This window comes from Lepidochelys kempii, chromosome 11 (assembly GCF_965140265.1).
Source record: "Lepidochelys kempii isolate rLepKem1 chromosome 11, rLepKem1.hap2, whole genome shotgun sequence".
Lineage (NCBI taxonomy): Eukaryota > Metazoa > Chordata > Testudines > Cheloniidae > Lepidochelys > Lepidochelys kempii.
In genome coordinates this window covers 37,708,661-37,723,314 of record NC_133266.1, presented here as the reverse complement: position 1 = coordinate 37,723,314, position 14,654 = coordinate 37,708,661, and the positions used below count along the sequence as shown (strand labels likewise).

At 41.7% G+C, this 14,654-nt stretch overlaps 1 protein-coding gene across 3 annotated transcripts in view; it reads left to right on the top strand.

The window, feature by feature from the left end:
* Positions 1-14,385, top strand: part of STK39 (serine/threonine kinase 39) — a 198,994-nt gene extending 184,609 nt beyond the window's left edge. For all 3 annotated transcript variants that reach the window (XM_073305735.1, XM_073305733.1, XM_073305734.1), the window contains 2 exons: positions 2,097-2,161; positions 12,909-14,385. In XM_073305735.1, coding sequence (XP_073161836.1) covers positions 2,097-2,161; positions 12,909-12,983 — 140 coding nt within the window. In that variant the 3' untranslated portion in view covers positions 12,984-14,385. The remainder of the gene's footprint in view (positions 1-2,096; positions 2,162-12,908) is intronic.
* Positions 14,386-14,654: the final 269 nt, after the last annotated feature.

The following is a 14,654-nucleotide window of genomic DNA, read 5'->3' as shown; positions in this document are numbered from 1 at the left end:
TTTAAGTCAGTGATGCCAATTGACACCAGCTGAGAATCTACCCCTTACTTTTCAACAGAATACTTTATTGGATTTTAGATAAGTCACAAACACTGCCTGAAGTACATGGTATCATGATGAAATTCCAGTCATAATAGTTTTCAGAGTTTTCATAATAGTTTTCATAATAGTGTTACACAGATCTGTCCTGCTTTCAGCAGATGGGAGGCAATGTGCCTCATATTATATATTTACTTGGTCTAAGTATTATTCTAATTCACTTTTGTTTTAAATGTGCACTATATTTTGACTAGGTAGAATGTGGTCTGTAGAAGCTAGAATAAGATTGATCTGTGGTTTAGAGAAGTGAGTTTTCTGATTAAAACAAAAGCTGTGGATGAGTAGAATAAAAAAATCAATGGAATTTTAAATAAGAAAAACACTTCAATTTGAAATGGATTAATCCAATTGTACAAGCAAACTTCTTGTCACTTCCACAGTTTACCTTACAGAATTCTTTAGTGTTTGGCCTTAAAGTTTCAAGCATCCTTTCTACTATTTCTAGATTCCTTTTCTAGCAAGAGAGGGTCAAGTTCTGCCCCAGGTTTTCTGAATACTACCCCTACCCAAAACCGTGGTAATGGTGAACACGTACCTTAAGGTAGAAATGAAACCCATTTCCCTCCCCCCGCCTCCCATGTTTGGCATGGTTGCATAGAAGCTAAACTATATTTTTTAAAATAAGTTACCAAATTAAATAACTCGAGTTCCTTATATGGGACAAAATTCCACTCTGGAATGTGTGGTAAATTCTATTGGGACAGTACACATTTACTCCGGAGTGGAGTTTGGACCATGGTGAGTACCAATAGTAATTAGATTTCTATTTCCTCAGTCAGTTCTGAGTGGTACTTTTTTAATGTATATCTAGTGGCAGGGAGACCAGGGATTTTAAGAAGCGTCAACATGCAAACCAATAAACCATGGTGTGCTTTCTGCATTTTTATACAATCAACAGAAAGGAAGCATGTAGAGGAAAACACTGGATTTCTCCATTTTGCTGCAGTAATCTGTCCTACGTATTCAGAAACCTCCACTACTTGAGTACCCTTCCTGTACTCTGTTGAAGAGTGCATATGGACTCTACAGCTCTACTGAGACCGGAGCCTCTCTTTCATGGTGATGTCCTGGCAGTGGTACTGACGCTCAAAAGACGGCATTGAACAGAGGCTGACAGTGATTCATTCTGAACTAGCTACTGCAGAATCCTGTAATGTGCAAGGTTGTGTAGAGCAGGTTTAACAAACCATTGAACTTGAAAACAGTCAAATGAATCTGCCAAGATTAACATCTAAATGGATTGACTAATAGACAAGTCAAGTACTTTCACTAAAAAAGGATTTACTGTTTTTCTTTGTCCTCTCTTATTTTTTAAAAAGGCAGAAATAGTTCTAACATCACTCCCGTTGGTAGCATACCGACTCATTATTGCATTTCTAACTCTTGTCATGAGGCTGAAAATATTGGTGACAGTATTTGGTTTCTGTGTTGATTCATTTAAATTAGTTTTAGGTCACAAAAAGTCATTTAGCTTTCCTGGTGTGCTTTCTAAATATTTTTTTCCCTTCAGTTTCAAGAGCGAAACTTGTCAGACTATTTATTTGAATTGGCCATGTTGGCCAGACAGTTTCCTTATACCCTCTGAATGCCTATAATCTTCCAGGGTAGATACTCCATTGTACTCAATATGTACTCTAACACAGCAGAAACTGTTACCACAGAGAGAGAGATCTAGCCATGGGCTAGCAAAAGGCCAGAAGAATGGAAAAATGTATTATTACCCCCCACAAATATTCCCCTCTCCACTTTCCTGTAAATTAAAGACTGTACACTGTAATGTGCATAATAGATTCTAGACCTATGTGCTGCTCTGTTAGTAACTGTAGCATTCCTTGTAGCCCAGCAGTAATTTAGCCATTTAAGTGGTATATTACGTGTGTGTGTGTGTGTGTGCGTGCGCACTAGTGGAATTGCTCCCATCTGAATCAGTGTCTTGAAAGAGCACCCTATTTAATGCTATTTTCTATGTATGTCACTTTTCACAATTTATCTTACAGTTGCTGCTAATTTACAGAAGATAGTAGATGATCCTCAGGCCTTGAAAACATTGACTTTTAAATTGGTAAGTAAAAGGTTCTTGGTGACAAAACAATACACACAGAAAATAATTACTAATATTTCAAGCAAACTTTTTTTAGCTTCTGATCTGTTATTGGCTGTTCTTCTGTACAGAACATTTACATTTTTGAACAGTGTTCAAACTAACAGGAAAATAGAAAGCTGAAAAAGCTTTGCCACAAACCACTGTTTAGAATGCTATGATCTAGTAATGCCTGGGCAATGCATTCCATTGGAACACACAACTGTCCTGGGTGTTCTGCAATTGCAGGTGGCAGTAGTGCAGGAGTGGGCAAACTACGGCCCACGGGCCACGTCTGGCCTGTCAGACCTTTAAATTCAGCCCTTCAGCTTCCGCCGGGGAACGGGGTCTGGGGTTGCCCTGCTCTGGCACTCCAGCCGGGGAGCGAGGTCGGGGGATTGTCCTGCTCTGCATATGCTATTGTTCCGTGCGGCTCCTGGAAGCAGCGGCATGTCCCCGCTCTGGCTCCTACATGTAGGAGCAGCCTGGGGGCTCCGCACGCTGCCCTCACCCCAAGCGCTGCTCTGCAGCTCCCGTTGGCCAGGAACGGTGGCCAGTGGGAGCTACTGGGGTGGCACCTGCAGACGGGGCAGCATACCGAGCCGTCTGGCTAGCGCTGCACCTCTGTGTAGGAGCCAAAAGGGGGACATGCCGCTGCTTCCGGGAGCTGCTTGAGGTAAACGCTGCCTGGAACCTGCACCCCGACCTCCTCCCTGCCCCAGCCCTGATCCCCCCTCCTGCACCCCAAACCCCTCGGTCCCAGCCCCACCGCAGAGCCTGCACCCCCAGCTAGAGCCCCAGCCCAAAGCCCCCACCCGCACCTTGAACCCATTTCTGGCCCCACCCCGGAGCCTACACCCCCTCCTGTATCCCAATTTTGCGAGCATTCATGGTCCACCATACAATTTCCATACCTGGATGTGCCCCTCAGGCCAAAAAGTTTGCCCAACCCTGCGCTAGCTTGTTGGAAAGAATTGGACAACATATTTACCTTCGTCCAGTTGAACCAGTACAATGCTTGCGGAATCTTCTCTAGACTGGGAGAAAGCCATTGAATTCAGTCCTCTAAATCCGTTCCTCAGTGCAATAGTTTGTGGTTGGAAACTACCCAGAAGTCCATGTAGGAGGTCCCAGAATGCATTCGTATAATCGTGGCCGTAAGGCAGGTTGTGTATGGATGTGTCAGTCTGTCGTTAGTTAAAAACCAAGTTGCTGTGTGGATAGGCCATGCTATTGGGAGGGAAAACAAGAGAAACAATTATACAATCTCTGTCCCTACAATGGTTTCCTCACTGAGTGTCGGAGAACTCAGTGAAGGGCCCCCAGCTACGGTATTACATTCTTGGTACTTTTTAAGTAAAACAAGTTGGGAATCTTGGTGCAAACAACCATTTTACTGATCTCTGCCAATGTATCTGAACCATGTACATGAATTAAAGTGAATTCAAAGCTACACTCTCCTAATAAAGCTTTCCTGTGGAGCCAAGTACTCTTAGCTGTAGGGGGGAGAGAGCACGTCGTACAAGGTGAATATATAAAGGTCTAATGTGACTGGGAGCTATTGTAGAGCCACTCAAGTGAAAGCCTAATGAACAAGAAGTAACACTAACTCCAACCATCAAATCACAATAATGGGCTCTAATGGACAGGCATATTTTTTAATGGCATACTCACACCAGTAAATAATGACTGTAGTCTCTGGTCTGCCTGTGAAATAGCGTGATGGGAATGGCATGCAGGTCACTCAAAATAAATATGAAGTCAAGATGTAGCAAATAGTTGCCATAGCAATGGCACATAATCCAGCTTTTATCTCACTTACTGCTATTTTGCTACTTTTAATAAATGTTGATAAAAGTTGACCAAAATGATCATCTTCGATATACAAATCTATAGATGCCTGAAGTCCCTGTCAAAACAATACAAGATGTATTAATATAAATTTAACCTTACATTGCAAAGACTTACTTCAAAATTGCTTGCGTTGATGTGCTATATTTGCATTTTTCCAAAATTAAGTGGAAAATATGTATAGCCAAAGCTGTTGGCTGATTAGTTATGTAAATATTACTGCTACCAATTAACTTTCTAGCTTTTAACACTCTCAGCTGAGAGTGACTGCTGTATATGAAAGGATAGAATAAATGTTTCTTAGACAAGAGATCCTCCAGAGAGGTGCTTAATTTATAAAATAGGCTACTTCATGACAATTTTTATAGTCTAGATTGGATTTTTAAAGAGAAGACTTAATAGATCACCTCGTCCATCCACTTGTTGGTTTGGGATTTTTCCCCCTCTGTCATTTTAAAATGACATGATCAATGGGGCTTCCACCCCTTCCCTTGTGAGACTGTTCAGTAGAACCAACCATTCAGGAAAAAGCGTTAACGCAGGTTTAAAACTTCCCTTTGACTGATTTCATACTATTTATCCCATACCCTAAACTATTTCTCTATTTCTATGTCAATTACCCTCTAAATATAGGGTTTTTTTTTTGTCTTTCCCCTTTGTTGTTGTTTAGCCAGGCTAGCTACAGAGCATTCAGTTAATGTAATAGTTCATCAAAAACCAATCCACTTGACATGTTTTCTTGCATTTCTCTGACTGTTTGTCTACTATGTTTCTGGTACTGAGGCACACACAGTGGCATGCAATATTCCAAATGTCTGTAGGAAAGGAGGATCACTCTCCTGGTCTGTGAAGAGAGGACTTTTTATATATGGTCCAAAATGATGTTGATTCTCTTTGGGTAGGGGAGGTGCCAGATCATAATTCAATCCAATTTTCTGTGCACAATCAACCTAACTTTTTTTCAGCATTACCCCTATCTAACTACAGTTCTATAGCCTGTTGACATCACTGGGCATTGATTGGACCCTGTGTGTCATCTTCTGAGGGAATATCTTCTATTTGGATAGTTTCCCACAGATGTTCTTTGTTAGGTAGCATTTTCCAAGAGTGAATCTAATTCCTATTGATATTTCTAACCTCGCTAGGTTTCTCTTGTATTTCCCTGTCCTCTGACTTTTTAATACCTCCCAGTTTAGTATTATCCTTCAGTGTATTTCATATGTGATCTTAATCCTTCTGCTCATAGGTCATGGAATAGATGCCAAATAAAATAGTGTCTAACACTGAACTTTGTTATCTACCACACACTCTCCTCTGTTTTTCATTAATTTTTAGCCAAGATTTCACCCCATTTGACAGTGTTTCTATACAATTCAGTTCAAATTGATTTTGCTAGTAAATATTTCCTGGAAAGCTGAAGTCTAACACACATCCTCTGTCCACTGACTTTGTAAATGTGATTGAAAAGTGGGCCAGTTAATCTTGCCTTATTTATCATTACTCATTACCATGTGTCTGTTACTTCCTGGCTGTTTACAGATTGTTTCCATTCATGTTTGGACTTCTGCTTAAATAGCAACTATAGTCTCCCGTAGAAAACCTTAACTATGCAATATCTAAGAATTTAGATTCAGGCAACTTCCATGTCTTCAATAAATTTCGATGATCCATTTGATGATGCAATGTAGATATTGGCATTTATACTCTATTAAATTTCTATTTTCATGTCTCTTGTTGAAAATTGAGTAGATTTCAATGCTACATAAGAATGGCCTTACTGGGTCAGACCAAAGGTCCATTTAGCCCAGTATTCTGTCTTCCAACAGTGGCCAATGCCAGGTGCCCTAAAGGGAATGAACAGAACTGGTAATCATCAAGATCCATCCCCTGTTGTCCATTCCCAGCTTCTGGCAAACAGAGGCTAGGGACACCATCCTTGACAAGAGCCATTGAGGGACCTATCCTCCATGAGTTTATCTAGTTCTTTTTTGAACGCTGTTATAGTCTTGGCCTTCACAACAACCTCTGGCAAAGAGTTTCACAGGTTGACTGTGCGTCCTTGTGTTATGAGAAGGAGTAAATTATACTTTTCTCCACACCAGTCATGACCTCATTGTATAGACCTCATTCATAACTTCCCTTAGTCATCTCTTTTCCAAGCTGAAAAGTCCCAATCCTATTAATCTCTCCTCATACTGAAGCCATTCCTTACCCCTAATCGTTTTTGTTGCCCTTTTCTGAATCTTTTCCGATTCCACTATATCTTTTTTGAGATGAGGTGACCACACCTGCATGCAGTATTCAAGATGTGGGCGTACCATGGATTTATATAGAGGCAATATGATATTTTCTATCTTATCCCTAACGTAATGATTCCCAACATTCTGTTAGGGTTTTTTGACTGCTGCTGCACTTTGAGTGGATGTTTTCAGAGAACTAGCCACAGATGACTCCAAGATCTTTCTTGAGTGGTAACAGTTAATTTAGAACCCATCACTTTATATGTATGGTTGGGATTATGTTTTCCAAAGTGCATTACTTTGCATTTATCAACAATACTAGCTAGAATTAATCTTATTTTAACCTATAACTGCCTAATCTTTAAAGTGACGCTATATGTATGTGTGTATATTATATATATATATAATGTATAAAGTTGCCTGTCTTATTGATGATACCTTTAGATTGCTTTAAAAACAGACTACCTCTTCTCCTGGACAAGTCCTTTCAATTAAGAGTAATATAACTAGTGGATAAGGGTGAGAGTGAGAGTGGTAGACAGTACCGGATTTGCCATGGCGCTGGGCCCACGGTTCAAAGGGGCCCTGGCCCGGCCCACTATTCTCCATCCCTCTCCCCACCCCCTCCTGTGAGGGCAGCAGGCAGAAGCTGGGTCCTGCCGGCTCCTGCTGCAGGGCAGGCTCTGCCGGCAGCCAAGCTCCCCCCTCGTCCACCTCTTCCCCAGAGCATGCCTCGTTCCTCCCCCTCCCAGCGCTTCACCGGCCACTGAAACCGGCACGAGGGAAGGGGAGGAGCGGAGCCGCAGCACACTTGCTGCTGTGGGAGGAGGTGGAGAAGAGGCAGAGGTGGGGGCGGGGCCTGGGGGAAGGGGGTGGAATCAGGGCATGCCCCCTCCAGCCCCCTGCTGTGAGCTGCTCGGGGCAGGGGGCTGGGAGCACCCCCCTCGCACACACCCCTGCCCTGACACCTGCACCCCCCTCGCACACACTCCAGCCCTCTGCTCTGACTCCTACAACCCCCCACATCTCCAGTCCCCTCACACCCCATGCCCTGACTCTTGTACGCCCCCCCAACATCCTCATCCCCGTCCTGAGCACCAAACGGGAGCTCCTGCCCCCCCCCCGCACACACACACTCCCACCTGCACCCCTCACACCAAATGGGAGCTGCTCCAGGTAAGCGCTCCACACCCCAACCTCCTGTCCCAACCCTGAGTCCCCTCCCTCACCCTAGCTCCTGGCCAGACCCTGCACCCCAACCCCTAGCCTGCTCTATAACCCTAACTCCCTCCCAGCCCTGTGCTCAGTGCTCTCCCACCCTCAGCTCAGTGCAGAGAGAGATGAAGAGAATGGGTTAGAATCAAAGAGAAGGTAGGTACCCGCTCTATGTGGGGAGGGGCGGGGGGATCCTGTTTAACCCCTCCCCAGCCCTGCTGCACTTGCAGTTTACCCCCTCCCTTGCTCCAGAGACTAACCCTAGCTCCTGTCCCGCTGTGCTTTTGCCCCCAGTCACTGCCTTGCTCCAGTCAGCAGGGACTAATCCTCCCCACATGCCCTACTGTGCTCATCTTGCCCCTGGCCCCTGCCTTGCTCCAGCTGGAGACCAATCCTCCCCTCTCCCCCCCACCCTGACCTGCTATCAGGGTGGATAAAAATCAATGACTTTTTTTAAAAATCAAAAAATCCAATTTTTTTAATTTAAATCGGATTTTTGAGGAACAAACCTATCTAAAGATAGTTTTAATTAAGATACATTATATCTCATCATGGAATAGGGATTATAAATTCTAATTCTATAGTATGAGACAATATATTTGTGTAACGTATAAGAAAAGCTTTGGAAATGAGTTCTAATAGTTCATGGATTAGGGACCCAATCTTATGGGGTTCCACAGGCTTCTGTATAGATTATTTAGGTTAATCTTTCTACCTACTCAATGGGACGCAGTGCTCAGTCTAGAAGATACCATCAGAGATGCTTAGTTTTGCAGTTCTCAAACTGTATTTGTGTCTCCAGAGGTAACATGCTTGTTAACAGCAAAAAAAAATGTTTTAAATAAATAAATGTATAGCGGTGAGAAATAAGACCTCAACTCTATTGTCCCTCTGCAAATTTGTGTACACAGAGTCAATCCCTTACCTCTCTTTAAAAGTGAAAAGTTTCAAAAAGTTCAATGAATAGAAGATTGTTGGGGGAGGAATGGATCTGGACAAGGAGAAGAAGGATACCCTAGGAGAATAACATGAGGGGGAAAGGAGTCCAGGACAGCTGGCTGTATTTTAAAGAATCCTTACTGAGGTTGCAGGAACAAACCATCCTGATGTGTAGAAAGAATAGTAAATATGGCAAGTGACCAGCTTGGCTTAACAGTAAAATCCTTACTGATCTTAAACACAAAAAAGAAGCTTACAAGAAGTGGAACGTTGGACAAATGACCAGGGAAGAATATAAAAATATTGCTCAGGCATGCAGGAGTGCAATCAGGAAGGCCAAATCACACTTGGAGTTGCAGCTAGCAAGGGATGTTAAGAGTAACAAGAAGGGTTTCTACAGGTATGTTAGCAACAAGAAGGTCAAGGAAAGTGTGGACCCCATACTGAATGGGGGAGGAAACCTAGTAACCGAGGATGTGGAAAGTTAATGTACTCAATGCTTTTTTTTTTCTCTGTCTTCACGAACAAGGTCAGCTCCCAGACTGCTGCAATGGGCAGAACAGTATGGGGAGGAGGTGACCAGCCCTCTGTGGAGAAGGAAGTGGTTCAGGACTATTTAGAAAAGTTGGACAAGCACAAGTCCATGGGGCCGGATGTGCTGCATCCGAGGGTGCTAAAGGAGTTGATGGATGTGATTGCAGAGCCATTGGCCATTATCTTTGAAAACTCATGGCGATAGTGGGAGGTCCCAGATGACTGGAAAAAGGCTAATCTAGTGCCCATCTTGAAAAAAGGGAAGGAGGAGGATCCGGGGAACTACAGGCCAGTCAGCCTCACCTCAGTCCCTGGAAAAATCATGGAGCAGGTTCTTAAGGAATCAATTTTGAAGCACTGCGAGGAGAGGAAAGTGATCAGGAACAGTCAGCATGGATTCACCAAGGGCAAGTCATGCCTGACTAATCTAATTGCCTTCTATGACGAGATAACTGGCTCTGTGGATGAGGGGAAAGCAGTGGATGTGTTATTCCTTGACTTTAGCAAAGCTTTTGACACGGTCTCCCGCAGTATTCTTGCAAGCAAGTTAAAGAGGTATGGGCTGAATGAATGGATTATAAGGTGGATAGAAAGCTGGCTAGATCATCGGGCTCAGTAGGTAGTGATCAATGGCTCCATGTCCAGTTGGCAGCCGGTATCAAGAGGAGTGCCCCAAGGGTCGGTCCTGGGGCCAGTTTTGTTCAATATGCCATGGACTGCACCATCAGCAAGTTTGCAGATGACACTAAACTGGGAGGAGCGGTAGATGTGCTAGAGGGTAGGGATAGGATACAGAGGAACCTAGACAAATTGGAGGATTGGGTCAAAAGAAATCTGATGAGGTTCAACAAGGACAAGTGCAGAGTCCTGACCTTAGGACGGAAGAATCCCATGCATGGCTACAGACTAGGGACCGAATGGCTAGGCAGCAGTTCTGCAGAAAAGGACCTAGGGATTACAGTGGACAAGAAGCTGGATATGAGTCAACAGTGTGCCCTTGTTGCCAAGAAGGCCAATGGCATTTTGGGCTGTATAAGTAGGCGCATTGTCAGCAGATCGAGGGACATGATCATTCCCCTCTATTCGGCATTGGTGAGGCCTCATCTGGAATACTGTGTCCAGTTTTGGGTCCCATACTACAAGAAGGATGTGGAAAAAATTGGAAAGAGTCCAGCAGAGGGCAACAAAAATTATTAGGGGGCTGGAGCACATGGTTTATGAAGAGAGGCTGAGGGAACTGAGATTATTTAGTCTGCAGAAGAGAAGAATGAGGGGGGATTTGATAGGTCCTTTCAACTACCTGAAAGGGGGTTCCAAAGAGGATGGCTCTAGACTATTCTCAGTGGTAGCTGATGACAGAACAAGGAGTAATGGTCTCAAGTTGCAGTGGGGGAGGTTTAGGTTGGATATTAGGAAAAACTTTTTCACTAGGAGGGTGGTGAAGCACTGGAATGGGTTACCTAGGGAGGTGGTGGAATCTCCTTCCTTAGAGGTTTTTAAGGTCAGACTTGACAAAGCCCTGGCTGGAATGATTTAATTGGGGATTGGTCCTGCTTTGAGGACTAGGGTTGGACTAGATGACCTCCTGAGGTCCCTTCCAACCCTGACATTTGTGATTCTAAGTCTGGAGATAAATGTGAGAAGCGAGGGACATATGCTTTTTTGTTAAAATATTATGTTTGCTGTTGAAGAAAAAAATCCAAAATATTTAACGTTTTAGTTAAATAAAACAATTTAAATGTCTTTCTGGTGATGTTCTCCTCCTAATACAGCCTGGCAAGAAAATCCTCCAAATATTAATGATTAACCTGGTGAATTGGAGATAGTACATCTCCCAATGACTTCATAAATATCTGCTTCAGTTATCTTTGGTAAATGAAATAACCAAACAATCATTCATTTTCTGATATAGCTGTAAACTCATCTGAAAAATTTTCAAAATAAATCACTGTTTAAAAATATATAGTGTGTACCTTCTAAAAATGAAACCTACATCTATCTCTGAGTTGTGAAGAATATGTATTAAGGTTATAACAACCAACAAGAATGCACTTTAGGTAGAAAACCATGATTAAATCAAGTCTTCCTGACTAGTGATTTAAATCATGATTTAAATCAAATCCACCCTGCCCACTGGGCTCTTGCCCCAGCCCCTTCATTCCTCAAAGGGGCCCACAGGTATGTTTGACGCCGGGCCCACAAGTTAATCTGGCCCTGTTGGTAGATGATATGAAAACTCCATTTAGTCACTAAAAGTCCAGTGCCCATTGTCAGTGGGAGTCTTTCCACTGAAATCAGTGGAGCTACATGAAGCTTTTAACATAGGGCATCAGTGATATCTAAGGTTATTCAATACCCTGCACTGAGAGAGAAGACAAGGCCTCATCTTGCATTTTTATAATAGAAATAAAATGATGCTTTCTTACTCCTAAACAAAAAATAGAAGAGGAGAAACTGATGGAATACTTTTACTGTATCTGGCCTTTAAGAGTGAGCAACTCAGCATGGCTCTTGTGAACACCCAATTAGTTTTCTTTGTCAGTGGTGAAAAACTATTGGTGAAAAATTTCAGTGATAAAGCATGCACTTTATGTACGTGTTCTGTGGCTCTTTTCTTACTGTTACAGTATACACACTAACTTGTAATAAACTTGTAATAAAAAGGATTAAGAGAATTTTTCATAGGGGGAGACTAAGGCCTGGTCTACACTGGGGGATCGATCTAAGTTACGCAACTTCAGCTATGTGAACAACGTAGCTGAAGTCAGTGTATTTAGATCTACTTACTGCGGTGTCTTCACTGCAGTAGGTTGACTGCTGACACTCCCCCATCAACTCCGCCTTCGCTTTTTGCTCCGGTGGAGTACCGGAGTGGACGGGAGAGCGCTTGGCGGTCGATTTATCATGTCTTCACTAGACGCGATAAATCGACCCCTGCTGGATTGATCACTCCGGAGGTAAGTGTAGACATGCCCTAAGTGTTGTAACGGTTTAATGGGAGCTGTGCCAAGTAGAGTCAAAAGGTGTCTTTCGTGTGTAATTTACCACTAGCCACCATTCATCAGACTACTTTATTTCTTATAATCAGATGTATGCACCAAAGAGGTATCCAGTTTCTAGCAACTTAATGAGGACTTCTGTGAAAATGTAGTCACCACTCAGCTACAGATGGCCAATTTTATATTTAAAACGAATAATTAAAATATTTAGACTAAACAAATTGCACTTGTTAAAAGTAGTTTTGAAGCAGCAGTTCCTTCCTAGAAAATTTGACTTATACTTTCACTATTATTTGTGAAAATCATTTACCCTTTAAATGCATATATTACATTGTGCCAGTTGCATGCTGCAAAGCACATTACTAAAGAAGCACCTCTGATTGCTCGTACTAGATTGTAGCGTGTGTCAAAAGGAGAGATCCCTTAGTACTTTCCCAAACAATAGCACTGACTCCCCACAGATTTTCTTATTCTTATTTAAAAATTCATGGCCAAATATTCTAAAACAGATTTGAAATCAGTAATTGTAATCTCGTGGCATGTATTTTTTGTAAATATACAAAATATATTATACTGTGCATGTAGCTGTCCTGATTCTCTCACATTTAGAAGGCAGACTTTGGGCCCCTCTGGAAAAATAATTTGCTTTTGTGTTTTTTTTTTAAAAGTGCCAGTTTTGGATGACTCCAAACTGTTTTCTGGAAGCATGGCCCCAAGTGTTTGTTTTTCATAACTTTTTTTAATTAGCCATATTGATTTAAACATTTTGTACCTTGATATAAGTGTGCAGTTTACGAACAGTGATAGAGGATAGTCCTAGCAGTCTAGACACTAAACTGAATAAAGCATTTTGTTACTAGTGTGGCCGTACAGGGAAATGTAGAATTATAGAATGGCTGTCAAATATTCCTTTTTAACCTATTCTAATAAATGTCTGTTTTCGTCTTGCAGGCTTCTGGTTGTGATGGCACGGAGATCCCTGATGAGGTGAAACTGATTGGGTTTGCTCAGTTAAGTGTCAGCTGATGTCTGTCCCTCGACCCCCAGCAGAATTGTGAGTTTGTGAGGAGGCCAGCTTAGATGCGAAGAAAATTAAAGCACCCACACTGAGTTCTGCTTCATTCTCTAGCAATTCACAAAGTCAGAAGAAGCAAAGCCCTCAGCTACACTGCTGCTGCTAACATTCAAAATGCTACTAAACGTCTCTTATCAATTTGGATTTCCCCTATGTGAAAAGCATATGGAAATGCTCTCAGGTGGCTGTATTTATTGGTTACAGAAGGAATTTTCTATTAAATTTATTTCAGTTTTCATAAAATTTCAGTGATACTATTTTAATTATGTACTTCTGATTGACAATACCACCTCTCTTTTGTTGTATTTAGAAATTAACATACTTATAAAAGTTAACATATATTAGCCAAACTTGAATTCTAGTTTTAAAACTGACTGTGAATTTTATTTTTCATATATTTATGCATTACACATCCTAGCTATAAGAAAATGATTGAGCTGATTATGTGCTACTTGCAGTTAGTCTCCTGTTGAAACAAAATTTCAGATATATCTTTGAAGTATTTGTAACTTCTAGTTTTTGAAATGATTGAATTATGAGTTTAGGAAGCTTGTATTGGTTTCTGTGTCTAAAAACCAATCCACAATCTGATTGTCAAGGGTGTGGGAGGTGCCTTGCGGACATTGATGTTTTGAGAATGTGCCTGAGGCTGCTTAAATCTAGAATAGTCTCAGTTCTAGAAGCACCATATATATTTGTCTGAGTTAGAAGGGGATATGCTGTAGCAAAGATGTTAGACAAGTTTGGCCTAAACTATGCTTTGTTGGGGAGTCTACAAGCAAGAATTATTATAAAATGTTGCCATTAAGCTAGACTGCTTACTGTGCCCATCTCTGATTTGGCTTATCCTTAAGCGACAGAAATTATTTTGTAAAGGTGATAAAACTTGAACAGAATCTGAGCTTTACTTGAAATTCTGCAAAATACCAAGGTGGAGTGAAAAATAATAGAAAGGGGTTTGTGCAATGACTAAAAGGTAAAATTTTGTTAAAAAACAAAAAAAAAAAAACCCAATTCTGACCCAAGTAGTCTTATGCTTAACCTGTGACATAGCTATTATGGAGCTAGTAAACTTTAGAAAGATTCTGAAATTTGGAGCATATGTTCAAGGAGGTATATTTCTTGGATGTTACCATTTAAACTACTTCCTAGCTAAAACTAGATAAATGGCAGCTCTTTAATGTACTGAAAATGGCAAATATATATTATTAAGAAAAAGTTATTTATAACGCCTTGTCATAATTGTTGGGGTGTTCTAGAGCCAATTGCATAAAACTCAGTGTAATTTCATTCCATTTTATTGTTTACATGATTATTCAAAGATGACTGCAAAGGTAAAAGGAAAATAAAAGTGTTGCACAAATAGACTGTGTAATGAGTTTCCTTGATCTGTGTATTTTGTGCATTACTGTTGTAATGTGGCAGATAACGTTCTCTTATAAGATCACCTGCAACTACTTGTGTTCTTTACTTGCCTTATTGAAAATGCCACCTGGAAAGGAAACCTGGTTCATAAAGCTCAGAAGAAGAAATGGAAACCCCTCCCCCCACCCCAATTATATGTTCCTGTACATCGGCCTGCAATGGAGGATTGTTCCCTAGTGCTCACTGTTCAGTGCTTT